The sequence below is a fragment of the Petaurus breviceps genome, unplaced genomic scaffold (assembly GCF_028583685.1).
Source record: "Petaurus breviceps papuanus isolate PSGF00001 unplaced genomic scaffold, PetGlider_PUasm1.0 187, whole genome shotgun sequence".
Classification (NCBI taxonomy): Eukaryota; Metazoa; Chordata; class Mammalia; order Diprotodontia; family Petauridae; genus Petaurus; species Petaurus breviceps.
In genome coordinates, this window is record NW_027185799.1 from 25,989,914 (window position 1) to 26,017,806 (window position 27,893).

General features: G+C 36.8%; 1 protein-coding gene across 2 annotated transcripts in view; it reads right to left on the reverse strand.

Annotated features, from left to right (window-relative positions):
• RIC1 (RIC1 homolog, RAB6A GEF complex partner 1) overlaps window positions 1-27,893 on the reverse strand; it is a 154,596-nt gene that overhangs the window by 106,556 nt on the left and 20,147 nt on the right. For both annotated transcript variants that reach the window (XM_069090783.1, XM_069090782.1), the window contains exon 2: window positions 21,988-22,067. In XM_069090783.1, the coding sequence (XP_068946884.1) occupies window positions 21,988-22,067 (80 nt within the window). The remainder of the gene's footprint in view (window positions 1-21,987; window positions 22,068-27,893) is intronic.

The window sequence follows — 27,893 nt, forward strand, 5'->3', positions numbered from 1 at the left end:
ACAATTTTCATGCACAATGAAATATATATGTATATATATTTATAATTCCATGGGACAACAAGAATATTTTAATCTTTTAATATTTATCTAATATTTTAAATTTAATATATTATTCTTTAATTTAATATTTTATCTTTTAAGATAGTTAAAAGATTTAAGAAAATTGAAGAAAATATAAGGTCTTGTGAAATATCTTAGGACTCAGCTTCTATTCAGTCCTTAAAAGGATTTAAAATTTAATTTAATTTTAAATTTAATTTAAATTTAAAAATTTAAGAAATCTGTTGCTCTAGCAAGGATTTTTACCTTTATTTATTAACCATCCTTCCTCTATAGCTCTAATTTTTCCCCTAATTCTTTCTTCTACCATTCTCAATTCATTTATAAAATCATTAAAAGAAATTTTTTTTATTCTTAATTTCTTCCAGAAATTCTAAGTGAACTCTTCTTGCTCACTGTGTAGATTGTTACTGTTGTTTGCTTTACTTGTAGATGTTTGGTAATCACTGTCTTTTTCTGGTTTTTATGTCGTTTTTGTGGTGGGATTCTTTGTCCAATTTATTTTTCCAGGCTTTCTTCAAAAAGAGAAACCTTATGTTAGGGCTAGAATCTATGCACTTCCAGAGGGAATGTCTGGGCCTTGCTTGGATCTGTATTCTCATTGGAGTGTATTGCATGCTGTGTTCTTTAAGGATTCTCAGGGGCTGATCAAGCTAGGGACTTGATCCAGGTACTCTGATTAATGCCCTCCTATTCTAGCTCTTGACCCTGGTCTTGGTCTATATAAAACAACTATGGGTTTGCCCCTGGTTGGAATTCCAGCAGACTCATAATTTTGTGGTATGCTTCAGACCAGTAGCACTGGATCAAGACTCTCCTACAGAGTCAAGAACATAGCTGTTGCTTGATTCTATTCTTGCTCCTTTCTCAGTACAAAGAGCTTGGAGACCGATTCCCAAAGCCAAATGACCTCTCCCTGCCCTGGACTGCTATCCCTAGGTACAGGTCCCTTCCTCAGTCTGTATTACCTTTGCAACCCAAATGATTCATTCAAGACCTTTCCTTTTAAATGTACTCACTTTCAGTTTACAATATTCAGTTCCATAGGTTTTCCAGTTCCAAATTTTCTCCTCCTTTATCTTCTCCCCCTACCCCCACCTGGCAGCATGCAATCCAATATAGGTTCTACATACACCTTTACATTAAACATTAAACAAGTTGTAAAGAAGAAACAAAATAAAACAAAAAAGAGAGAGAGCAAGTAGTTTGTTTCAATCTGCATTCAGACTCTGTACTTGTTTCTCTGGATGTGGACAGCCTTTTCCATCATTAGTCTTTTGGAGTTGTCTTATAACCTTGCATTGTTGAGAAAAGTCCAGTCTTTCAAAGTTAGTCATCACAAATACAATGTGTCTGTAACTGTGTATAATGTTCTCCTGGTTCTGCTCCCCTCAGTCAGCATCAGTTTATTTAAGCCTGTCCAGGTTATTATGAAGTCTGTCTATTCCTTTTTTTTTTTTTTTTTTGTTTTTTGGAGGGGGTAGGGCAAGGCAATTGGGGTCAAGTGACTTGCCCAAGGTCGCATGGCTAGTAATTGTGTTAAGTGACTGAGGCTGGATTTGAACTCCGGTCCTCCTGACTCCAGGGCCAGTGCTCTATTCACTGTGCCACCTAGCCGCCGCTACTACATTTCTTATAGCACTATAGTATTCAATCACATTCATATACCCATGTTTACCCATTCCCCAATTGAAGGGCATCACCTTGATTTCCAATTCTTTGCCACCACAAAAAGAGCTGATATAAATATTTTTGAATATATGGTTCCTCCTCCCACTTGTATTATCTCTTTGGGATGCAACTCTAGAAGTGGTATTGCTCGGTAAAAGGGTAAGTACATTTTTATAGCCCTTTGGGCATAGTTCCAAATTGTTCTCCAAAATGGTTAGATCAGTTCACAACTCCACCAGCAATACTTTAGTGTTCCAATTTGTCCACATCCTCTCCAGCATTGGTCATTTTCCTGTTTTGTCATCTTAGCCAATCTGACTAATGATGTAGTACCTCAGAGTTGTTCTGATTTGCACTTCCCTAATCAATAGCGATTTAGAGCATTTTCTCACATGATTATAGATATCATTAATTTCTTCCTCTGAAAACTGCCTATTCATATCCTTTGACCATTTATCAATGAGGAATGACATATTCTTATAAATTTGACTCAGCTCTCTGTATATTTTAGAAATGAGGCTTTAATCAGAGACAAAGGTTATAAAAAATTCTTTCCCAATTTTCTTCCTTCTGTCCTAATCTTGGTTACATTGGCTTTCTTTGTACAAAAACTTTTCAATTTAATGTAATCAAAATGATCCATTTTGCAATTTGTAATGCTCTCCATCTCTTGTTTGGTCATAAATTCTTCCCTTCTCCATAAATCTGATAGGTAGACTATTCCTTGCTCTCCCAAGACTGCTTATAGTGTCAGCTTTTATATCCAAATCGTGAACCCATTTTGACTTTATTTTGGTATATGGTGTAAGATATTGCTCTATGCCCAGTTTCTGCTATACTATTTTCCAGTTTCCCAGCAGTTTTTGTCAAACAATGAGTTCTTATCCCAAAAGTAAGAGTATTTGGGTTTATCAAACAGTAGGTTAGTATAGTCATTGACTACTGTGTCTTGCGTACTTTATCTATCCCACTGATACACCGCCACTCTATTTCCAAACCAGTACCAAGTGTTTTGATGATTGCTGCTTTATAATACAGTTTAAAATCTGGTATGGCTAGGCCACCTTCCCTAGCATTTCTTTTCATTAATTCCCTTGATATTCTGGACCTTTTGTTCTTCCAGATGAATTTTGTTACTTTTTTCTAGTTCTATAAAATAATTTTTGGTCGTTTGATTGGTATGGCACTAAACAGGTAAATTAATTTAGGTAAAATGGTCATTTTCATTATATTAGCTCCACCTAACCACGAACAATTGATGTTTTCCCAATTATTTAAATCTGACTTTTTATTGTGTGAAAAGTGTCTTGTAATAATTCCTGGGTTTGTTTTAGAAGATAGTCTCCCAAATATTTTATAATGTCTATAGTAACTTTAAATGCAATTTCTCTTTCTATTTCTTGCTGTTGGGTTTCTTTAGAAATATATAGGAATGCTGAGGATTCATGTGGGTTTATATCCTACAACTTTGCTAAAGTTATTTATTATCTCAAGTAGTGTTTTACTTGATTCTCTAAGTATATCATCATATCATTTGCAAAGAGTGATAACTTAGTCTTTTCTTTGCCTATTCTAATTCCTTCATTTTTTTTCTTCTCTAATTACTACAGCTAACATTTCTAATACCAAACTGAATAACAGGGATGATAGCGGACATCCTTGTTTCACCCCCGATCTTACTGGAAATTCTTCTAGCTTATCCCCATTACATATAATACTTGCTGATGGTTTTAGGTAGATCCTACTTATCATTTTAAGGAAGACTCCATTTATTCCTATGCTTTCTAGTGTTTTTAATAAGAATGGGTGTTATATTTTGTCATAAGGTTTTTCTACATCTATTGAGATAATCATATGGTTTCTACTAGTTTTGTTGTTGATATGATCAATTATGCTGATAGTTTTCCTAATATGGAACCAACCAATTATTCCTGGAATAATTCCTACCTGATCAAAGCGTATTATTCTCGTGATAAATTGCTATAATCTTTTTGCTAAAATTTTATTTAAAATTTTTGCATCTATATTCATTAGGGAAATTGGTCTATAATTTTCTTTCTTTGTTTTGGCTCTTCCCAATTTAGGTATCAGTACCATAAAAATATCGTTAAAAGAATTTGGTAGGATTCTTTCTTCACCAATTTTCCCAAATAGTCTATGAAGTATTGGGATTAATTGTTCTTTAAATGTCTGGTAGAATTCACTTGTAAATCTATCTGGCCCTAGAGATTTCTTCCTAGGGAGTTCATTAATGACTTGTTAAATTTCTTTTTTCTGAGATGGGCTTAAGTATTTTACTTCCTCTTCAGTTAATCTGGGCCACTTATATTTTTGTGAATATTCATCCATTTCATTAAGACTGTCAAATTTATGGGCATATAATCGGGCACAATAATTCCTAATTATTGTTTTAATTTCCTCTTCATTGGAGGTAAATCCACCCTTTTTATTTTTGATACTGATAACTTTGTTTTCTTTCTTTTTTTTCAAAAATATCAAATTGACTAAAGGTTTATGAATTTTATTGTTTTCCCCCATAAAATCAGTTCTTAGTTTTATTTGTTAGTTCAATAGTTTTCTTAATTTTAACCTTATTAATCTCTCCTTTGGTTTTCAGTATTTCTAATTTTGTATTTAATTGGGGATTTTCAATTTGTTCTTTTTCTAGCTTTTTCAGTTGTATGCCCAATTCATTGACCTCCTTTTTCTCTATTTTATTCATGTAAGCATTCTTCCCCTAACAACTTCCCCTAAGAACTGCTTTTGCTATATCCCATAAATTTTGGTATGTTATCTCATTACTGTCATTCTCTTGAATGAAGTTATTGTTTCTATGATTTTTTGTTTAACCCACTCATTCTTTAGGATTAGATTATTTAGTTTCCAATTAGTTTTTAGTCCATCTTTCCATGGCCCTTTATTACACATAATTTTTATTGCATCATAATCTGAAAAAGATGTATTTACTATTTCTGCCTTTCTGCACTGGATTGCAAGGTTTTTATGTTCTAGTACATGGTCAATTTTTGTGTGCCATGTACCACTGAGAAGGTATACTCCTTTTTATCCCCATTCAATTTTCTCCAGAGATCTACCATGTCTACCTTCTCTAAAGTTCTATTCACCTTCTTAACTTCTTTCTTATTTATTTTGAGGTTAGATTTATCAAGTTCAGAGAGGGGAAGGTTGAGGTCCACCACTGTTTAATTTTGTTTTCTATTTATTCCTCTAACTTCCCTAAAAATTTGGATGCTATACTACTTGGTGCATATATCCTTCGTAATGATATTACTTTATTGCCAATGGTACCTTTTAGCAGGATAAAGTTCCCTTCCTCATCTCTTTTAATTAGATCTCTTTTTGCTTTGTCTAAGATTAGGATTGCTACCCCCTGCTTTTTTTTACTTTAGCTGAAGCATAATAGATTTTACTCTAGTGTTTCACCGTTTCCCTGTGTGTTATCCCCCTGTTTCAAATGTGTTTCTTGTAAACAACATATTGGAGAATTAGGATTTTCAAACCATTCTGCTTAAACGCCTCCATTTTGTGGGAGAGTTCATCCCATTCACATTCACAGTTATGATTACTCTCTGTGTCTTTCTTTCCATCCTATTTCCACCCGTTTATGCTTTTATTTCTCTCTTCCCCTTCTCAAAAGTTTTGCTTTTGACCACTGCCTCCCTCAATATTCCCTATCAGCCCCCTTCCCTTTTCCTACCGTTTTCCCTTACTGTTTCTTCCCTTTCTTCTAACCACTCTTCCCCTTTCCCCTCCTAGTGCCTCTAGGGTACGTTCGATTTCTATACTTAACAAAGTACAAAGTTATTCCCTCCTTGAACCAAATCCAAGGGGAGTAAATCTCAAATAATGCTCTTCTCCCTCCTTTCTTTCCCTCTACTATAATAAGTTTTTTTGTCTCTTCACATTAAATTCCTATACTTAACTGAGTATGTTATTCCCTCCCTGAACCAAAACCACCAATAATAAAGCTCATACAATGCTTATCTGCCTCCCTTCTTTCCCTCTGTTTTTGTGCCTCTTCATGCAATGTAATTTACTTTTTTCTGTCTCCTCCTTTCCTCTCCTCCCATTACAATCCCTTTGTACCCCTTAATTAGTTTTTTTCATCATCATATCAGTTAATTTATACCCACACGCTCTATGTATATCCCTTTTAAGTGTCACAATAATTATACAATTCTCAAGATTAACAGGTATCATCCCCCCATGTATGGATATAAACAATTTGCTGTTATTGAATAATAAGTTTGGATTGTGGATTGTGGTTTTTTTGGGTGTGTATATATGTATGTGTGTATATATGTTTTTATTTTTTCCCTGTTTACCTTTTTGTCTTTTTTTTGGGGGGGGGCTTTTTTGGAAGGGGGAAGGTGTTAATTGGGGTTAAGTGACTTGCCCGAGGTCACATGGCTAGTTTTTGTGTTAAGTGTCTAAGACCAGATTTGAACTCGGGTCCTCCTAACTCCAGGGCTGGTGCTCTATTCACTGCACCACCTAGCCGCCCCTTTTATGTCTCTTTTGAGTCTTGTATCTGACGATCAAATTTTCCATTGAGTTCTGGCTTTTTAATCAGGAAGGTCTGGAAGTCCCTTATTCCATTGAATGTCCATCTCTTTGCCTGAAAGACTATACTCAATTTTGCTGGATAGTTGATCCTTGGTTGTAGTCCAAGCTCCTTTGCCTTACAATATATAATATTCCAGTCCCTCTGATCTTTTAATGTAGAAACTGCAAGGTCCAGTGTGATCCTGACTGTAGTTTCACGATATATGAATTGTTTCTTTCTGGCTGCTTGCAGTATTATCTCCTTGACTGGTTAATTCTGGAATTTGGCTACAATACTCCTTAGAGTTTTCAACTGGGGATGTCTTTTAGAGGTGAGATTTTGTTTGACTGATTATTTATGCCTCAGAGTCATTAGCTTCAACTTGTCTAATTCTAATTTTTAAAAAACTGTTTTCCTCAGTTTGTTTTTATACTTCCTTTTCCATATGGGCAATTTTTGCTTTCAAGGATTTATGTTCTCCAGTTAGGTTTTGTACCTCCTTTTCCATTTTGCTAGGTGTACTTTTTAAGGGATTTTCTCTTCAGCGAAATTGTTTTCCATTTTGCCAATTGTATTTTTAAAACAATTGGTCAATTTTATTTCTGCTTCTCTAATTTGGCTTTTAAAATCCTTCTTGAGCTCTTCCAAGAATACTTTTTGGGCTTGAGCCCAGTTCATATACCCTTTTGAAGCTTCAGATGTGGGTATAGTGTTAATGCTGTCTTCTTTTTTTATTTCAAACAATAAAAATTTTTAATTATACAACAAAGACTTCTTACAGTGCAACAGTGAAACCTGTTTTAATAGTCACATTACATGTCACTCAGTATTAAATGGTCAAAGAGCAGTCTGAGTGTTTCTTCGTATACGCAGCACCTCACAACAGGGCCATATGGTGCCCCGATTCCCTCCCCTGAGAGTTTCCGCTCTGACAGATCGATTCAACACAAAAACACTCCAGTCTTTCCCAATTCGTTGTTTTTTCTCTTGGACTAAATGTTCCTACCCTGGAGGGAACAGGCCAATAGTCCTCTCTTCCCCCTGCCACTGCTGGACTCAGGGTCTGGGTCAATACCCAATCTCTAAACTACGAATAAACCTTTGTGAGGGTCTCAGTCCCTTTCAGGCATTGCCTAATCCCTTAAAAGTCAGGAACAGCAGTGTTGGGGAAGGTGAGGTTAAGGGTACAAGGAAATAGCAAAACACAAGGGGGTTCCAGGGAAGCAAAGGAGAGGTGTGTGAGGGCAGTGCAGAACGAAGGGGGTGGGGGCTGCAATCACTTCTACGTTCATTCCTGCCACACTTCTACTCAGGCCGGATGGAGGGTGACTGAAATCAAAGAATCGCAGGAGGCAATTCTGTTTCCATTGTGTGGGTCACTCCAAGCCTGAATTGCGTTTTTCAGAATATGGGGGTACTTTAGAGATGGCGAAAAGGACAAGAGACAAAATCCCTCAGCAAAGTAGAGAAGAAGAAGGGTGGATGAGAAGAGACTGACATAAAGAAGGCAGATTTAAAGACACAAATAGGGCTATGAAAACCAGAGGTGATGCAGAGAATTAAGTTCAATATAAATTGATGTTGTTTCCAGGGTACCTGGGTGGGTGGTGGGTGGGGTGTAGAGGGCAAATAACATCAAGTTTGTTATGAAGTTAGCACCTTTCAATGGAAAGGCACCCTTTCCATTCCTGGATGGGGAGAAGCAAGAGGTCCTACACAAGGCACCTATGCCAGGAACCAACTCAGCAGCCCCACTGGAAAATCAGCAAGGCTAAATCTAATTCTGATTCATTCTGTGTGAATTACAATGGGAGATGAAGTGGTTCAATTTCCCAAGTTTTTGAAGGGCTTCAACAGGAAATCTTGGTAGTATCATGCTGGTAAAATGGTGATGGCTGAGAATGGAGACAGAAGAAAGCTGCACCCTTCCCCCTTTTGAGAACCCCTTCCTGGGGAGCTGGGTTCATGGGGTTGCTCCCCACCACCATCACCATACTTCTAGGTATAGTGCCTGAGTTAACTTCTAATATCACAGGGTGAGAGAAGATATTAGCTCAATACCTTATAAAGATTCTTATCTTTCAGCTGAGGTGGTCAGTGGGGGATGGATAGCACCTGCTGTCACTGACAGAAGAAATGTATCCATATCATAATGGGTCAGGCTGTTGCTCCTTCCCTAGCTTCAGCTCTCAGTGAGCTGACCCCAGTGGCATCTTCCTCCATTTTGGCCCGGCTCCCCGCTGTCTTCTTCTGAATGTGAACCTTGTTTTCCCATTCACCATAATAGGATTCTAAAGTCTTTGTTTTCCCAATTTGTTTTCTGCCCATGTTATTGTCTATTTCCTGGTTTTTAAAGTGGATCTCTGCTGGGACCTAGGGGCCTGGTTACTGGCTTTGTGTGCTGTAGCCTCTGGTTCTCAGTTGGAGGTTACATAATGCTGCAGCTCACCTGGTGCTGAGCTGGAGCTGGCTGGTAAGTGCCAGGCCAAGGCAAGACTTTCTAAGTTTCCCTGGGGTTACACTGAAGCTCACAGCATGAGCTCACCTACCCTGGGCTAGAGCTCAGGTAGTCTCAGCCATTGGTGGCTGGCGCCATGCTGGTATTTGTCAATTCCCCTGGCTGTTCAAAGGCACACCTGGGGTTCTGGTGTTGGTACTTGTTGGTTCCACCACTCTGGGGTTCAGGATCTCCCACTGGGATGCCTTCCATCCTGCACTGCTCCCCTTAGTCACACCCTTCCTGTAGATCTCCCTAGCCTCTTGCTGGTTCCACTATTTTAAGATTTTACCCTGGGAGCAATAGTCTCTGGGTTTTTCAAAGTCAACAAGGAGAGGATGAGAGATGGTTTACTCTGCCATCCTGGTTCCCAGAACTTCAGGTAGGTGATTTTTAAACATCTAGACTGTGGGCTGATAGCCCCAGCAGTAGCTGCGGCAGGCCCTGCGCTTGTCTCTTACCCAGCTATGACAGACACCTGTCCTGTGGTGAAAGGTTTGGGAATTGCCATTGTGGTGGGTGAATAAGTTCACCCAGGCTAATGCTGGATCCACTATGGGCAGGTCTCTGCTGATGCAGCCCACACACTCTGCACCCTGCACTCCCCCTGCCCAGCCCAACAAATCCTACATGTGGATTTTCTGTATTGTTTTCCTGGGCTGGAAATCTGTCACACCCTGTCTCCTAGTAGATTCTGCCACTCTAAAATTTGTTCAGATTCACTTTTTAGAGGCAACTGAAGGAATTTATGGGCGAGTTCAGGTGAGTCTCTACTTTTACTCTGCCATCTTGGCTTCACCCTCACTCCCCAAGACCTTTTCTTGTCTAAATGTACAGCCACAGGCTCTTACTCCCCCACAATTCAGTCTCCACATGTAGGGACCCTTCTGGCCTGATCTCATCCACAGTGTCTGGAGACCTCTATCTTTCTTCCTATGAGAACCTGGGCTGGAAAAATAGCTTACTCTGACTTTTCCTCAGATTTCCAGATCAGGACTCAGTCTGGTACCTTTTTTTTTTAAAAAAAACATCTTAGCGTAGTTGTGGAAGACAGCTAGGCTAAATTGCTTTTCCCTACTACATTTTTGGCTGGTCTCCCCTCAATGATCTCTAAACAATTAAGCTACTTTGACCTCTTTCCAAGTAATTCAGTTCCTGGGTATTACTATGTTTAAATACTGCAGTAACACTGTACTTATGGTACTTTATAACAACCTTATATTTTTGCAACTTTGATAAGTAAACTGCTTTGGACATGTTTCAAGCATCATAACAAAAAACCAAGGAGATAATCAACACGATAACTACTTTATTATCCCTACAATGCTTGTTAAACACTGGAAACCAAAACCAAGAAACAATGGAGCTTGCTAGGGATAAATAATTGTGAGGCAAATTCAAAGGGACAGTTCCAAGAGTCATGTATCTTGACAAAAATTTTAGCAGACTAGATACTGTCTCCAACAATTACGGAAGTACTACAAAAATTTGCATTTCATTGAATCTGCATATCATTTCTTAATTACTACTTCCATCCTTCATCCTCATTTCAGAATACAATATGGTAGAAGGAAGACTATCTGAATCAGAAAATCTAGATTTTAATATAGGTCCTGCACTTACTAGCTGTAAGTAACTAGTTCCTACAAGCAAAATGGGGACAATACATATTGGGGGTATTATCTACCCCACAAAGAGAGAGATCTGGACTGAGGTTGCTTGGTATTTCTTCACTTTGTCTGCAGTGTTTTTCTGGAAGCTCTGAATTTTGGCTATGACATTTCTGGGTATGATCAATTCGTGGTTTCTTGCAATTTTCATTCTCTCCTTTGGTTACAATATTTCTGGGCAGTTTTCTCTTATGATCACTTGAAATACAGGGCTTTTTTTTTTTCCAGTCATGGTGCTCATGGAATCCAATTAACTCTTTAGCTGTCTCCTCCTCCTGTTTTCCAGGTGATTTTTGATAATTGTCATCTCACACGTTCTTACAATTTTTCAGTATTTTGATTTTATTCTAACATCCTCATTTAATGATTGAACTTCGGAAATGTTTGCAATATTTTATTTTTCAGAATATCTACTACTTGGGTTATGCTTTCCATCATCTGATTCAAGGATTCTTATAAGAGAACAAAAAAAGCACCTCCCCACCCCCAAAAGGATTGTAAGTTTGTTTTAAAAAATATTTTGATAACTATATATATATTTGATGTAATTTGCTTCCTTTACAATCCTACTTTATTTTCATGCATTTAAAAACCATTACTCTGAGAAAGGGTCCATGACATAAAAATGATTAAAGCCTCCTCATCTAATCTAAGTTGTTCAATGACTTAATTTCATTCCTTATCTTTTTTTCAAGCTCTTTCTCCTTCATCTCTTCCACCTACTTTTGGAGTCCTTGTGAATCAATTCATTTGTTTGTAATCCTACTTCTAATTACTATGGTTATTTTCTTCTGAGATATTTTTTTCTTGGAATTCTTTTAACACAAAGAAGGTGTTTTGTGTTCCCCATTATCTTAGAAATTTTTTCTGTTTACTTATGATTTTTGCCTCAGCTTCTGGACTCAGTCTTTGAGCCAGAGGTAAATTTTGTCTCCTTGTCTAACCTTGGATAGAGTAGATAGGATCAAATCCTATCTATGCCTATGGCCTGAAGAGGGATGACACTATACCAAGATTAGGTCATTCCCCTACTGTAATCCAGATGCTGCTGCCCTGCCACAATTCTGGGTGGAGTGGCTAGGGCTTGGTTCTCTGCTACCATAATGCCCTGCTTGGGAAATGGCTTAGGGCCTGGTGCGGGCCTCACCCACCGTCAAAGTACATGGTTTCTTTCCCCATCTCCTGGCAAGAAATCATATTGACCAGGTCTAATCCTCTGGCAAAGTACAGCCCCCCAAAAAAACTATAAATCTACAAGATTCAGTCCTCATCTCCTGGTACAGGCTTGGAAAGGACAGAAGAGCTCAGTGGTTTTCTTCTTTGGCTTTGTTGAATCTGTTTCATCTGCAATTTTTCTTTATCATTCCTGAGGTGATTCTCAAGAGAACTGGCTTTAGTTGGTACTTCTTACACTGCCATCTCTGCCAGGTCTTTATGTTCTTATCAAATCTAAAATGTATACCAATTATCTACATTGTCCTTCACACCCCCAATAGACACCAAAACTGAGGTTGGAGCTGGCGTCCCATTTATATTTATCTCTCTCCCAGGAGTTAATCTCTTCATCTCCTCCTTTATGTGAACCTACAAACCATGGAGATTCACAAAAGCATTCATGCCTAAAATTAAAATGAGAAAAACCAAGTATTTTCTTTAAAAGACAAAGTATTTATATTTAAACACAAGCCTTACTACTCCAACATATGCCTTACTATTTCCAACCAGGAACATAAAATTTCTAAAAAAATTTTCTGCTCCATCTACTGGACAAAGGGTAGATAATCCATCATAACATTCAGTTCAATTCTTATTAAAAAGTTCTATCCTTTCCTTTGGTCAGATTTCCCTAAAAGAAACATGACAGTAGGAAGGAATGGGAGCAAAAATTTTGAAAACTAAAACTTTCTTGTTCACATATTTTACTTGAAAATTACAAATAGTTATGAATTTTTTTCTTTTGGGTTTGGGAAGCATATAACAAGTAGAAGGGAGTCTTGATGTCTCTCAGCCAACAGTATTATAAGGTAGAGAGGAAGGCAAGAAGTGAGTCATGATTATTCTCTGAAGGAAACCGAGTTTATAGTGTGGTATCTTAAAGTAAACTCTCCAAAAAATATTTCTGTACATGATTCTGCACACTGATAAACTGATTTAAAATTCCAGTAAGAGACTTTAAAATCACCTTTATTAAAATTATTATATCAATTTAAGCACAGAGAATATAGTAATGTACTTAGGTTTCAGATACTGAATGAACAGAAAAGTGAGCAAACAACAGAAGCAGCTCAAAACCTGATCTAACTGTAAAGGTCAAGATAAAAAAAAGTCATCTGTCTTTATTTACATATAATTTACTTTTAAAAATGAAACAAAATAGCTTCAGACTAGACATCATTGAAACTACTGGTATATTGTACCCTTACTTTATTTCTGTCTCTTTCAGATTCTGTATATACATACGTAAATAAAAACTGCGAACTTAAAAAAATGTTTCTATATTTAGTAAAAATATCAGTTAATGAAAAGTGACCAAAGAATAAAATAGTTTGCCATGATGCTTAAGAAGTTATTTTTGTGGTTACTTGGAATTTTTAAGTGCTACTGCAATTTAACACAGCTGTCAAAAGTTCTCAGGAATATTAAGTTTGTGTGTATCTGTGTGACTAAACTGAGTGCAATACTTACTTCTGACAGAAGTTATTTGTAATTTTTGGCAGTTATTATCTTCCAATATTCAAATTCAACTTCATTCTGTACCAACATTTTTATATGGTACATAATTTACCTATTTCTGAACACAATTTTTGGGGGGGTCCAGTCATGTGATTTAATTGGCAGTAGACCAACAACTCTTCTGTAAAAGAGTCCTAGGGCCTGGGGTGTGGTGATTTATCCATACATCATCACACATCTATTATGAGTCAGAGGCAGGCCTTGAACCCAATCTTTCCTAACTCCACAGTCAATTCATGTCACACCCTTCTAAAATTCAATAAAACTTCAGTGGCTCCCTATTAACCTCCAGGATAAAATATAAATTCCTCTGTTTGTCTTTTAAAACCTTTTGTAATCTGATTCCTTCCTATCTTTCTTACATGTATTCTATGACCCAATGACAATGACCTCCTTGCTATTCCTTTCACAAGACATTCCACCTCCCCACTCCATGCATTGTCAATAGCTGTCCCACCAGCTTGGAATGGCCTCCCTTCTCATCTTTTTCTCCCGGCCTTCTTTAATTCTCAGCTAAGATACCACCTTCTACAAGAAGCCTTTCCTGGTCCACTTTAATGCTAGTGCCTTTCCTCTGAGATAATTTTGTTTGTTTGTAGTTGTCTGCTTTCTCTCCTATTAGACTGTAAACTCCTTGAGAGCATGGACTGTTTTTGACTTTCTTTGTATCCCCAGCTCTTTCTTAGCCCAGAGCCTGAGGTTTAGTAGGTGCTGAATAAATTCTTCTTGATTCCTCCTTTCATTGTACGATATTGGTATTTAAATTATCCCTTTTTTCTGATAGGTGGTTAACATGGAGTACAGTAGTTAGAATTAAATGCCAAATGCTGTTCACTAGCCAAAAACAAATTTAAAAACCTAGGAAAAGGTAAGCTCTTCTTTTTCTTTTCAAAATCTATTTCTCTTTCATGATGAATTAGCTAATGAAAAGCATCTCATAAAAGAACAGGGTGCTTACAATATACTTACAAAAGACACCTAAATCAAGTGCTCTGTGTATTTTTTTAGTATGAAGTATGTATAGCAGGTATGTGGAGTAAGAACACATTATAATATTTGATTATTAACTACAGAATTTTTTATTGTAACTTGGTCAGTAAACTAATGTCACTATAGGTTACTGGCTGAGACTTAATAAGCCTTAATCCAAGAGCGCCTATATCAGATTGCACACCATCTTGGGGAGGAGAAGAAGGGTGAGAAAATTTAAAACTCAAAAGTATATGGAATTGAATATTAAAACTAATAATAAATAATTAAAAAAAACTTAACACACTATATAAATATAGAAATTATTATACAAAACTTTTTTTCAAATGTGTTGTTGTCAAGGGATTAAATGTTTAATGAAAATTCTAAGTTAAGAGAAATACATTCAAGTATAAATGTGAAAATATATTCTAAGGCTAAACAGAAATTGTTTCTGGATTACATGTTGCACAGCTCCTTAAAAACAAACAAAAAAAAACAACACCCTAAATGTTCATGGAGCATAGTTGTTAAAAACTAATAGAAAAAGACACTTTAGTGATGACCCTAAAGTCTTCTAGCTTTAAATCCTATTGTTCTACCTTTATCATCAGAGGTTTTTAAAAAGTCATATAAGAAATATAAAACTTACAGGTAAGGAGAAGCAGAAGGGAAAGTAAGGAAAGAATATAGGTTACCTGAGGCTGAATTATAAGAGGATATGAAATGATATCTTGTTGGAAACTATTAATGAATATGGACATTTGACCTGTTATCTCAGATGTGATATGACAGGGAAAAGCTAAAGTGTGCTGTCATCCAATACAGGGCATCTGATAAACCAACAGAATAAAAGAAGCTGATGTACTCATAAAATTTAGAAAAGAGGCTCAAGAAAAAACTGTTCCATACATGAGTCAGGGAGGACTTATCTATTCCTTGTGAGACATTTTAATTCTGTCTCTCTACTTAAAAAAAAAAAATGTAAATTTGTATTACCTCTTTCTTAAATAAACTAAATGTCTCCCTCTATTATTCTCCCTTTCCCAGAAAATTATTCCATATAAACAAATATTTTTTTAAAAAAGCAAAACTGATCGATGTGTTTAAAAAAACCCCAATAACCTGACAATATATACAATATTCCAAAGCCAGGTATCTTTGTCTCCCCATTCCCTGCAAAGGCGTAAGGGGGAGGTATCTTTTTATATCTCTTCTTTGGGGCCAAGCTGAGTCATTACACTTTTATGGCATTTAGTTTCTATGTTTTTTTGTATTATTTTCTTTCCATTTACACTGTTGTAGTCATTGTGTATGCTGTCTTCTTGGATCTGCATATTTCACTGTGCATCTATTCATGCAATCTGTTTCCATGTTCACCTATATTCATATCTATCATTTCTTAAAGCACATTAATAATAGTCTATTACATTCAAATATGACAATTTGTGAAGTCATTCCCCAAATGATGCTGTCCCTTCCATTTTTCAAAGACACAACCAACTTCGAATTTTCCTTCCTTTTTTCTTTTTCTGCCCTGTCTTTTTTTTCCCTTCAACAAAACCCAAAGCAACACACAGGAGTCACAATCAGGGCTGAGAGGTCCCAGGGCCCAAATCAACTAATTTGTTTCCTTATTCATCTAAGCCCTGACATAAAGCCCAGATGAAATTATTTTCCTTCTTTTTGTTGCCAGCAGAGCAGATACACATTTTACTCAGCCTGATTTAGAAAAGATGGTCTTTGATAATGCTGAGGGGCTTTAAACACTGTATAACAGATTACAAGGAAGTCACAACCTCTTTCAACTTCACTTTTCTCACCTTGATAATCTCAGGTTCCTTTCTAGCTCTAAAGTTCTATGATGTATTAACATATGTTGACTAGGAGCATAATGTTCATTCATATAATAGGCAACAAGGTGGATAAGAGCACTGAACCTAGTGTAAGGAAGACAAGCTTTGATCTTTCCTCAGATACTTATTAGCTGTGTGATCTTGACCAAATCATCAACTTCTCTCAGCCTCAGTTTCCTCATTTGTAAAATAAGTAAAGTGAGGAGGGTAGATTCGATGCTAAGTTCCCTTTCAGCTCTAAATCTAGGATCCTATGAACAAAAAGACACCTTTTGCTGAATATAATGGCAAATGACATCAATAATCCTTTTTTCAACCCCTAAATAAAACACAAAACCCCTCTATAACATCTTTGACAAGTGATCAGCTAGCTTCCTCTTAGTAACAGTCTACTGCTAACAACCTCAAAAGCAGTAGCCTCAACTCTTTCAAAAACAGTCCATTTCATTCTGGGAGAAATCTATAATCTCATTACTAGACCCTTAAGTAATTGACCTATCAGCTGATCCCCTGAAGTTCATATTCTAGCCTCTATCACTGTGTCTTTGCACAGGCTTCTCTTCATCTCTGTCTCTTAGAATTTTTTAACTTCTCTCAAGGGTCCACTCAGCTACCACTTTTACCACTTCCTATGGACTTTTGGTTCTTTCTTGCTTCCCCCAGTTGTTAGTGATCTCCTTTCTCAAGTTATCTTGTTACCTGTCAGTACACATGATTTATCCCAAGCAGAATGTAATGTCTGTGAGAACAGAAAATGTTTCATGCTTTTGTATTTGTATTCCCAGGGTCTATCATGGTGCCTTTGTATGGCATACCTGTTCAACAAATGTTTGTCAAATTGAATTAATAAACTCTTCTCTAAATTGTGTCCTAATGTATCCTCCTGTAACTTCCATAATCCAACACCAACTACAGAGTCCAATATCAACACTGATTCATAACCCATCACTTCTCATAACTTTTGTATTTTGATTTATAATTAACAAAATAGGGTGGAGCCAAGGTGGAAGAGAGGGAGGAGTCAAATTGGCACAGTGGAAGCAGGACCTCCTAGTGGCTCTGGCTTCCACCTTCTCCAATCAATGTAAAAAGGGGACTCTGAACAAACTTTGGAGCTGCAAAACTCACAAAATGACACAGAGAATCTAACCCACCGCTGAGGAAAGCCCAGCAGCAAGCTGCAGGTTTTAGCCCCAGGGCGGGCCTGACCAGCCACTGGCTGGAGGGACTCCAGATCAGCAGTATCTGGGGCCATTTCCAGAATTATCGACACATAGATGCGAAGGACAAAGTGAGAGGTCAGTGCAGTCTGGATTTTGGGACCCAGTAAGTGGGAATGCATCAGCTTTTGCCCCCTGGGTGAGAAGCCACTGAGATGCCTGGCACAGCCAGCCAGCGCCATGTGGCAGCTTCAGCTCCTGGCCTGCAGAATGTAGGGAGACCAAGTGACCAGTCTGAGGGGTAATTGCTCTTGCTTTAACCTGCTTGGATCTGGACTGCAGCCTAGGGTAGAGGTCCTGGGGTGTGTGTCCAGCTTGCCAGACCATGTGGAGGCCTCAGAGAGGGCACCCATTTAATACCTCTGGCAGCTGAGAAAACCCCAACGTTTGGGACGAAAGCTCCCCTGTCTGGTGGCAGAATCCTACTGTGGCAAAAAGCCCTGGGGTCAAGTGACTGAGGGGCGACATGACCAGGCAAATTAAATAAAGCAGACAGAAGATTCCAACATTACAAGCCTATTTTGGGGATAAAAAGGAGCAAAGCATGGAACAGGAGGAAGACAGTGAAGTCAGAACTCCTGCACCAAAAGCTTCAAAGGAAAATACAAGCTGGTTACAGGCAATAGAGGACCTTAAGAAGCAAATAAGAGAAGTGGAGGAAAGATTGGGAATAGAAATGAGAACGATGCAAGAAAATTATGAAATGAGAGTCTGCCTGACTGATGAAACTAACACCTTAAAAAACAGACTAACACAATTGGCAAAAGAGGCTCAAAAAGGCAATGAGGAGAACAATGCCTTAAAAAGTCGAATTTGCCAGATGGAAAAAGAATCTCAAAAGTTCACTGAGGAGAATCATTCCTTCAGAATTAGATTGGAGCAAATGGAAGCTAATGACTTGATGAGAAATCAAGATGCTTTTAAACAGATCCAAACAAATGAAAGAATAGAAGACAATGTGAAATATCTCATGGGAAAAACTACTGACCTGGAAAATAGATCCAGGAGAGATAATTTAAAAATTATTGGACTACCTGAAAGCCATGATCAAAATAAGAACTGAGAAATCATCCTCCAGGAAGTTCTCAAAGAAAACTGATCTGTTGTTTTAGAACCAGAGGGCAAAATAGAGGTTGAAAGAATCTACAGATCACCTCCTGAAAAAGATCCCCAAAAGAAAACTTCTAGGAACATTATAGCCAGGCTCCAGAATTCCCAGATCAAGGACAAAATATTACAAGCAGCCAGGAAGAAATAATTTGAATATTGTGGAAACATAATCAGGATAACCCAGGATCTGGCAGCTTCTACACTGAGGGATCGAAGGGCTTAGAATATGATATTCCAGAAGTCAAAGGAGCTGAGATTAAAACCAAGAATCACCTACCCAGAAAAACTGAGTATCATGTTTCAGGGGAAAATATGGTCATTCAGTGGAATAGAGGACTTTCAAGCATTCTTGATGAAAAAAGCAGAGTTGAATAGAAAATTTCACATTGAGATACAAGAAGCAAGAGAAGCATGACAAGGTAAACAGGGAAAAGAAATCATAAGGAGCTTATCAAAGTCGAACTATGAAAATTCCTACAGGGAAAAACAATAATTGTAACTGATGAAACTTTTCTCAGTATGAAAATAGGTGAAGGGAATAGAAATATATGTCTATATATGAGAGTATATGGGCATATGAATACATGTGAATGTGTGTATATATGTTTACAGGTATACATAGAGGGCACAGGACCAATTGAATAGGAAGGGATGATACTTAAAAGGTGAAATTGAGAGGTGAGAGCGGAATATAATGAGAGGAGATGGGGAGAGACAGAATGGGGTAAACTATCTCATACAGAAGAGGCAAGGGAAAATGGTTACAATGGAGGGGAAGAATAGGAAGGCAAAAGGGAATGGGTCAACTTTATTCTCATTAAATTTGGCTTGGGGAAGGAATCAAATACACACTATATAGGGTATCTCACCCTACAGGAGAATAGAGGAGAAGGGGATGAGAGAGGGAATGATGGAAGGGAGGGTAGGCTTGGGGGGAGGGAAGTTGGAAGCACCCACTTTTGAAAAGGGACAGGATCAAAGTAGAGAATAGAACAAGTGGGAGGTGGGATAGGAGGGAGGGAAATATAGCCAGTTTTTTACAATATACCTACTATGTTATTGTTTTGCATTAGCTACACATGTACAAGCTATACTGAACTGCTTATCTTCCCAGTAAGGGTGGGTGACAAGGGAGGAAGGGAATAAATCTGGAATTCAAAGTTTTAAAATAAAATGTTTAAATACACACACACACACACACACACATATACTATCATTAATACTATTTTACATGTAATTGGGAAATAAGATATACAGGCATTGGGGCATAGAGATCTACCATGCCCTACTGGAAAAGTAGAAAGGGGTATGGGAGAAAATATGGGAGGGAGAAGATTGGAGGAAGGGATATCCTGTGGGACTGCTATTTTGGGGCGGTGGGTAGGGGAAAAATGGGGAGAAAATTTTTAACTCAAAATCCGGTGGAAATGAATGATATAAATCAGAAGTTAATAAAGCATTTGAAAAATGGAAAAAAAAAAACAGAAAAAAACAAAATGCCACACATTCTACAAGGGAGCAACTAAGTGGCATAGTGGATAAAGTACTGGGCCTGGAATCAGAAGACTCATCTTCCTGAGTTCAAATCTGGCCTCGGATGCTTACTAGCTGTGTGACCCTGGACAAGTCACTTAACCTGTGTACCTCAGTTTCCTCATCTGTACAATTAGCTCGAGAAGGAAATGGCAAACCAGTCCAGTGTCTTCGCCAGGAAAACCCCAAGTGGGGTCATGACGAGTTGGACATGATTGAAATGAATGTACAACAACAACATATTCTACAGGCAGCGATAAAAAGGGGCACTAGGTTGGCCTGGAGTTTCAGAAAAGGGTTGTATTATAAAAGCAGTAAAATTAAAACTTATAATGTAATTAGGCAACATCTTCATATAAAAAGTTCCTTTACAATTCAGCATTTTGGTTCATTTTCATTTCTACTTTATTTTTTACTATAACATATATAACTAACAATCTTTGTCTTACACTAGGGGTCCCAACCACAACCTGCAGATCGAATCCCTGCTACCTGTCTGTTTTGTCTTTTTTTGTATGGTCCTCATGCTAAGAATAGTTTTTAAAATATTTTTCAAATGGTATAAAAGTATTATAAAAAGCATGGTTTTTACATTTTAAACTAAAATTTAATTGTATTTAAAAATGTAAAAATATTTTTAGCTCCTGAGCTATAGAAAAACAGGTGGCAGGATGTGGCACTGACATAATTTGCTAACATTAATAAACTCTTCTAGACCAATAACCATCATATCCAAATATGTATAGCTTAGAAGTGAAATTTTCTGAATTTTCTTAATATAACCCCCTTTCCATGCTTAGTCAATTTCTCCCATTAGTTTCTAAAAACAAAAATTGTTAAGAGGCTGAAATAAAACATTAGAAAATGTTCCCTGATGATTACAAAGTAAGAAACAATTTATGCTAAGAAAAGCTAGAAAACACAATTTAACTATATATTTTAGACATCCCAAATTCCACTATGTAAACTAGATTTGAAATAATGTAGCAAGTACCCATTTGAGTTTTATTATACTGATGGGGTGGGGAGCAGAAAGGAGAGGGCAGATTGGTGATTCTATGAACATAAGGAGCTTACTAGGAGGAAACTCCCACAATCAAGGTAGATATGCAATTGTAATACAATTTACATATTTAAAGAATTGTACCCCCAGGTGGAAATGAAAGGTCACTTAGGTCACTTGCCAAAGGTTACATAGCCAGCATGTGTAGGCATAGCAGTTGAATCCAGGTCTTTCTGGATTCTCTAATCAGGCCACCCCTCCATCCACTAAGTCAAGCTATCCCACCTCCCATGAAGAACATCAAATGTTTGCCAATCTCTCACCCAGAAACCAAAATAGTTTTAATCATAAAAAACTGAATACAAGTTTTCTGGTAAACATAACTAAGGAGTCAATTAATGTCTTTGTTTTCCTGCTTTTTGGAGGGCAATTGGGGTTAAACGACTTGCCCAAAGTCACATAGCTAGTAAGTGTGTGTCAAGTGTCTGAGGTCAAATCTGAACTCAGGACCTCCTGACTCCAGGGCTGGTGCTCTATTCACTGCGCCCCCTAGCTGCCCCAGGAGCCAATTAATTTCAATTAAGATTCACAAGGAGGTAAAATTTAAACAACTGGTCATTATATTTTCCAAAAAAAGACCAAAATTATAAAACTTATTAAAATTTCAGAAGCTATAGTGCATGTGTAAAATTAAATAAAAATGTATATTTAGCACACTGATTTTCTGTAAATAGCACAGAGTATTCTATTCTCTCTTAATTCAATAGTTGTTTATATTCCAACAGGTTTCTGTCTAAACTTTACTGGAAAAAAAATAAAAGCACAAGGTATATCATAACAATAATAATCTCTGTACCATTTAAAATATATTCAAGATTCAGTTAATAGCTAACTTACTTTAACCTCTATTTCATTCCACATATACACAAATGACAAGACTAACAAAATAATTTGGATAGTCCCCTGGTGAAGGGATTTGATATATATTCAAAAGAGCCTACACTTGTTTCAATCTACTTTTAAATTTACAAAGCTGTAAGGCATTTTCTAGAGTATAATATACAAATCTAGAATAAAAGATAAAAAACAAAAACTTACTTGGGATATACAGGCTCATAAAGGTACTTTTCTCCTCTTGCTGATGCAATATGAAAAAATAAGATGTAGCCATTTGCTGTCTGAAAGAGATAAATATTATTAATTACTGAGAATAAATAATTTTTTCTGTACCTCAATAAAGTTCTCTATTATTTTTCTGAATTATATCTTCACATTTGCTAATCATTCATTTCATTGTTAAAACCTTTTGAAAGATACCATCCTAATGAACAGTTTTCAGAAGTATAAATTATTATCAATTATATGAAAGATAGCCCCGAATCACCAGTAAAAGAAAGGCATTAATCAGAAAAACTTTCAGGTTTCATATTTCTACATACATACATACATGTGCATATGTATACACACACATATATAGTGTTACAGAGGTTGTGCAAAGATGGGCATGTTAATGCACTGTTGGTGTAGCTGCAAACTGGTCCAACAATTTGGGAAAGCAATTTGGAATTCGTGAATAAAGTGACTAAAATGTCTGTAACTGACCCACTACTAGGATTCCACTACTAGGAAGATACTCCAAGTAAGTCAGTGATAAAAAGAAAGTTATCTTAGAAAATTTGGAACTCAAAATCTTGTGGAATTGAATGTTGAAAACTAAAAATAAGTAAATTCTGTAAAAATAAAAAGATATCTCATGTTGATCAAAATATTTATAACACCACTTTTTTGTAGTAATAAATAAACTAGAAATAAAGTAGATGCTCATCAACTGGGGAAATGGTAAAACAAATTGTTGTATATGAATGTAATATAATATTACTGTGCTATTAAGAAATGATGAATGTGATAAAGTTTGGGAAGAATTGTATTAATTGATGCAACATGAAGGAAGCAGAATGAGGGAAATGATATAAATTAAGAAATATATATAAAAACAAAATGCAGAATAACATTTATTTTTTAATAAATTATCAATACATCAAAACTTAAATTGTGAAGTTTTTGCCCATGGTGCTAAATGATGCTAAATTTTTGCCAAAGAAAACATGTCGTTGCTTCTTTTAAGCTATCAATGAAAAGGATTTTATAAACATATTGTGCAATCTGTACTTTAAAAAGTAATATGCTCTTATGTAAACATTCTAAAACAAGAGATTAATTACTGTAAATGCATTTAATAAGCTATAAAATGTTAAAAAAAAATAACTGGATCTTATACTCTGAACACTTTTTGAACATTTGTTTCTCATCCTGATCTATTGTTTTAACCTGCTGAGGAATTCTAATAGAAACTCCCTCTATAGGTGCAGCTGCTTTATACCTCATCTGCTTCCTGTAGTCTAGAGCTGGAGTTCTTAACCTGGTATTCATTTCAGAGGTTCCATAAACTTAGATAAGAAAAAAAATGCATCTTTATTTCTATTAACCTTTAACTGAAACTCAGCATTTCCTTTAATTATTTACATTGTATTCTGAGAAGTCCATAATTTTCACCAGACTGGCAAGGGGTTTCACACAAAAAGGTTATTAATATCTCCTAATTATAGAGTTGGCCAGATGCATTGTGAAGGAGCCCAGGTTTTTCCAGTTCTAAGGCCAACCTGCTATATTCTAAAAGTTCTTAACTGTTTTGAATTGTAGATCCCTTTGGAAGTCTTGTGAAGTCTACGGATCCTTTCTCAGAATAATGCTTTTAAATATGTAGGATTAAAAAGGAAATCTATTATATTTAGCTATCAAAATCTTTAAAAAATCAAGTTCAAACTCCAAGTTAAGAACCCCATCTGTGTACCATGCCATCTCGCCTTTCAAACACTGCCTTACTAAAATAATAATCTATTGACCAAAAAAGTATTATTTTCAAATCAAGAACAACATGAATTATTACTGACATGCAGAAAAACCATAAGAAAAAGATTCTAGGGTTTTTTTCCTCTTTAAAGTAGTGTTAAATATAGTAAGTCCAGAATAAATACAAATTTTCTACCACTGAAAGAAACCAAGGTAACACCATATCTCTTGAGATGCAGTGAAGGAACAGAACCAAGTTTGAGTCCCCAAGATTAAAGCAAAAAGTAACTTATTTTTCCAAGCTACCAAAATATTTTAAAGATGTGTTTGAATATTAAGTCTGTAGACTTAAGCCCAAAATAACAATCTGTTCTATGTAACTGGTCATGACATATAGCATGATTACACAGTCTTGAACAAACCACTCAACACATGCACAAATAAGAAACATAGTAAATATCAAGACCTTCCTAAATTTAAGTTTCTAACCAATTTTCTGTCACATCATTTAGTGAAATGACAGAAGTATGAATTTATTAAGATACTTATGCCAATTCAAAATTCCTATCATTTTAATGCTAAATGGGCATGACTAAAAGCAAAATAATTCAGGGTTCCAAATTATTTTCCAGTATGAACTTCCTGTTTTTCATTTAAGGAATGACAGGAAACACACAACTTCTCAGCAAAAGTGGCCTTTTTTTTTGGGGGGGGGGGCAGGGGAATGTCATGAACCTCATTCCTTTTTAAAGCATCTCATACACTCAAAGCAGGACTACGAAAACAAAAAAAAAAACGAGGTATATTACTTTAGAGAAAAGGATTCTTTCTAATTTATCAATGCTTATGTGGTATTAATGATTACTTTCTCTATAAAAACATCTTGAAACCACTTATCAAAGTCATTTAGAACACATATCAGTTGCTAATATACTGTTTGGCAACTATTTAAAGTTTTACAACTCTTCTTTAATCTTATATGGAAGGAAAAAGTAAAATAATACTGTAAAGTATCTACAGTAATGACATAAACATACAAAAGCTTTCCTGAATTCCATTCACTCAGGCCAAGTGTTCATCACTTAAAAGGGTATCAAATGCCAACAATGAACCCAGAAATTAATTTTTAAAATGAGTAAAGAAAAGAATACAAGGCTAGGTTATCTTTCTGAATCCAAGCAAGCCTGTTTTATATCTAACATACTAGCTGAAACTGAAATTTATTGCTTCATTTACTAGTTATACAGAACCTTAAGAGCATAGTTAGATGATCTCAAGGATCTCTGGTCCAATCTGCTTATTATGGATATATCAAGTTATTTAATACAAGCAGTCAACTTTGATAATAAACTAAGAGCTTTTATCCCCTATGGCCCAACCACATTTTAAATGTAATGGTTCTTGATTATCTAATACACTGGATACTAGAGAGAAATGTTTACTAGAAACCTTGAGGAAGTGTTTTAAAATCCACAGAACAAAGGGAGGGAGGACTTACATTAATATCACAGGAAAAAGGCAGGAAAACAAAAGGGAAAAAGGAAACAATTATCTTAGAAATAAGTGATAAACTGAAAATGTGTGTGACTATATGTCCATTCAAAATAAAGATAAAAAGTCAAATGGAAAATATAAAACGTTATTTTGATAGTATTTCTAGACATCAGCAATAGTCAACAATATGTATATTTGAACATGTATAAATGAGGCTGATCTATGTCCACAGAACTCAATTAAACAAAGCTCTAGCAAATATGTAGAACAGGGTTAGGCAATGGGGGTACATAAACATACATATATACCAATATGTATGTGTATACACACACACATACAAATACATATTCACACAGAATAGATACAAGCTAATTTTAAAAGGTAGGCACCAGTTAGCTGAGGGAATCAGGAAAGGCTTCCTTTAGAAAGTGGCACTTGAGCTAACCTTTGAAGAAAACTAGGAATTCCAAGATGTGGCAATGAAGGAGTGAATTCTATACATGGGAAAGCATGAAGAAAGGAGACGACATGCCATTTAAGAGGAATAATAAGGAGGCCAATTTAACAAGACAAAGAAGAATATAAGTAATAAGGCTAAAAAGGTGAGTTGGGACGAGGTAGCAAATGTCAAACAGAGGAGTTTATATCTGATTCTAATGATAACAGGGAGCCACTGAAGTTTATTTAGCATGAGAGTGACATGGTGTATCAGCAATGCCATATTCACAATGCCTTAGTCACAGTAGTTGATCCATTCTTCCAATATATTGTTAAACCAATATGGGGTCTGCAATCTCTTCTGCATATTTCTTTTATCTGGGCTGGGGCTTGGCCTATCTCCTATTCCCCCTGAAGGTGGGGCAAACTTGGATACAAAGATTCAGATTCAGAAATACCTGCGGGGGGTGGTTCCTGCTTCCCTGTTCATTCTAATGCTAAGTACCTTTTCTTGGTACAGCTTATGCAGCTTTTCAGTTGGAATACCATCTATTCTTCTAAAGTCCACCCCAGCTCTTAATAGAGCAGTAAACAGTTCCCTTCTTGTGGGTCTATTTTGTCTCTGAATCCTCTGGCTGTTTACTCTTCTCTCTCGAGGCAATTTGTCTTTTTCCCATTCCCCTAAATCGCTTAATTGTGAAATCTTATCCAGCACCTCTGAAAGAGGGTGCCCTATTTCTCCAATTAAAAGAGTCAGAATTAGGTGCTTATATGCAGGAGGAGCCGTCTTCACTATGATATTTCTATGAGGAACTCCTAGGGGGGTATCATAATATGCATTTGCATCTCCAATCAGGATAGCAGTTTTCATTACCTCCTCCTTTAGCTTTCTCATACAGTCTCTAAGTGAGTACCAGGGTCTGTCTCCCCTAGGCCACATAGATTCAGTCGGATATTGCTTTTTGCAACCTTCTGCAGCTAAAGCTAGAAGATTAGTTTTGTTATTTCCTCCTTGCATATGGTGATCCCTAAAAGCCTGGTGTACAAAAGGATTCTGACTGATACTTATGAATTTTAAACAGTCCTCATTGTCCAGTATTATTCCTCCGGCGCCTTCATCAGTGATTCTTACTATCCAAGACACTAAAGACTCCCCCATTCTTTGGGTAAATCTACTCAATATATCAGTGATCTCCTGTTGAGTGAAATCCTCAATTATCTCCCTGGACTCTGTTTTGCCTCGGTGGTTCTCCTGCCTTCTTCTTCGTATGGGGAGAGCTTCTACATTAGGAGACTCCTCATCTAACCTTGTTCCATTCTCCTCACACACATTCTCCTGGAAGCTGTCAGGGCAACTCTGCCCAGCCTGTACAAAAGCTGCATGCACATTCCTTCTGCTCGTTTTTTGCTTCCTTTTAGCTACATGAACAGTAGCTTGCTCCTGGACCACATGAGTCCCTCCAGTTTTCTCTTCTGAGTACTGTGACACCGAAGAATCCTCAGGCAAACCAGCTGACTCCCTAGCCATCCTAGCTCTTTCCTTCAGCAGCTTATCCCTACTTTTACACATAAGGCGATAACTTGTTAGCAGCACCCAGCCTCTCCTGCACACTCCTGCCAGTTCTTTGCCTGGTTCTATGGGTATTGCTTTCAAACATCTTTCCAAATCTCCAGGTTCTCCCTCTTTTAGCCTTGGTTCCCAGTTTTCACAGGGCCCTGTGCTTTTAGCCCATTCTCTGGCTAGAGAGGAATAAGGCAAATCCTCCCATCCTGGAATAGCCATTTCTCCCTCTAAAGCCCCACTGCTTCCAAATAGAGGCCTGACATTTTGTGATCCCATCCTGGTCGCCAAATGTATCAGCAATGCCATATTCACAATGCCTATAGAGATTACAAATATGCTGATATAATTATCCATCACAAAATACATCAGGTTTGCCATTTGGGGAAATAAACTAGAAAATTTATTAAGATACCAAAAGACTGAGTCCCAAAACCAGAAAGTGAAAGCCATCAGAGTAGTTATGACATTGGCACAGGTAGATAAAGTAGAAAGCACCCACATTTTCAAGCCTTTAAAACAGAACAGGCTACCTCAGGCAAAGCTCCTCCTCTCCCCACTCACAGCAACCACCCAGCGTGCTGGAAGAGCGCTCCCAGCAGCTCCGGCCCCTGGCAGTCCTCAGCAGGAGTCCTAACTCAAAAAAAAAAAAAAAAAAAAG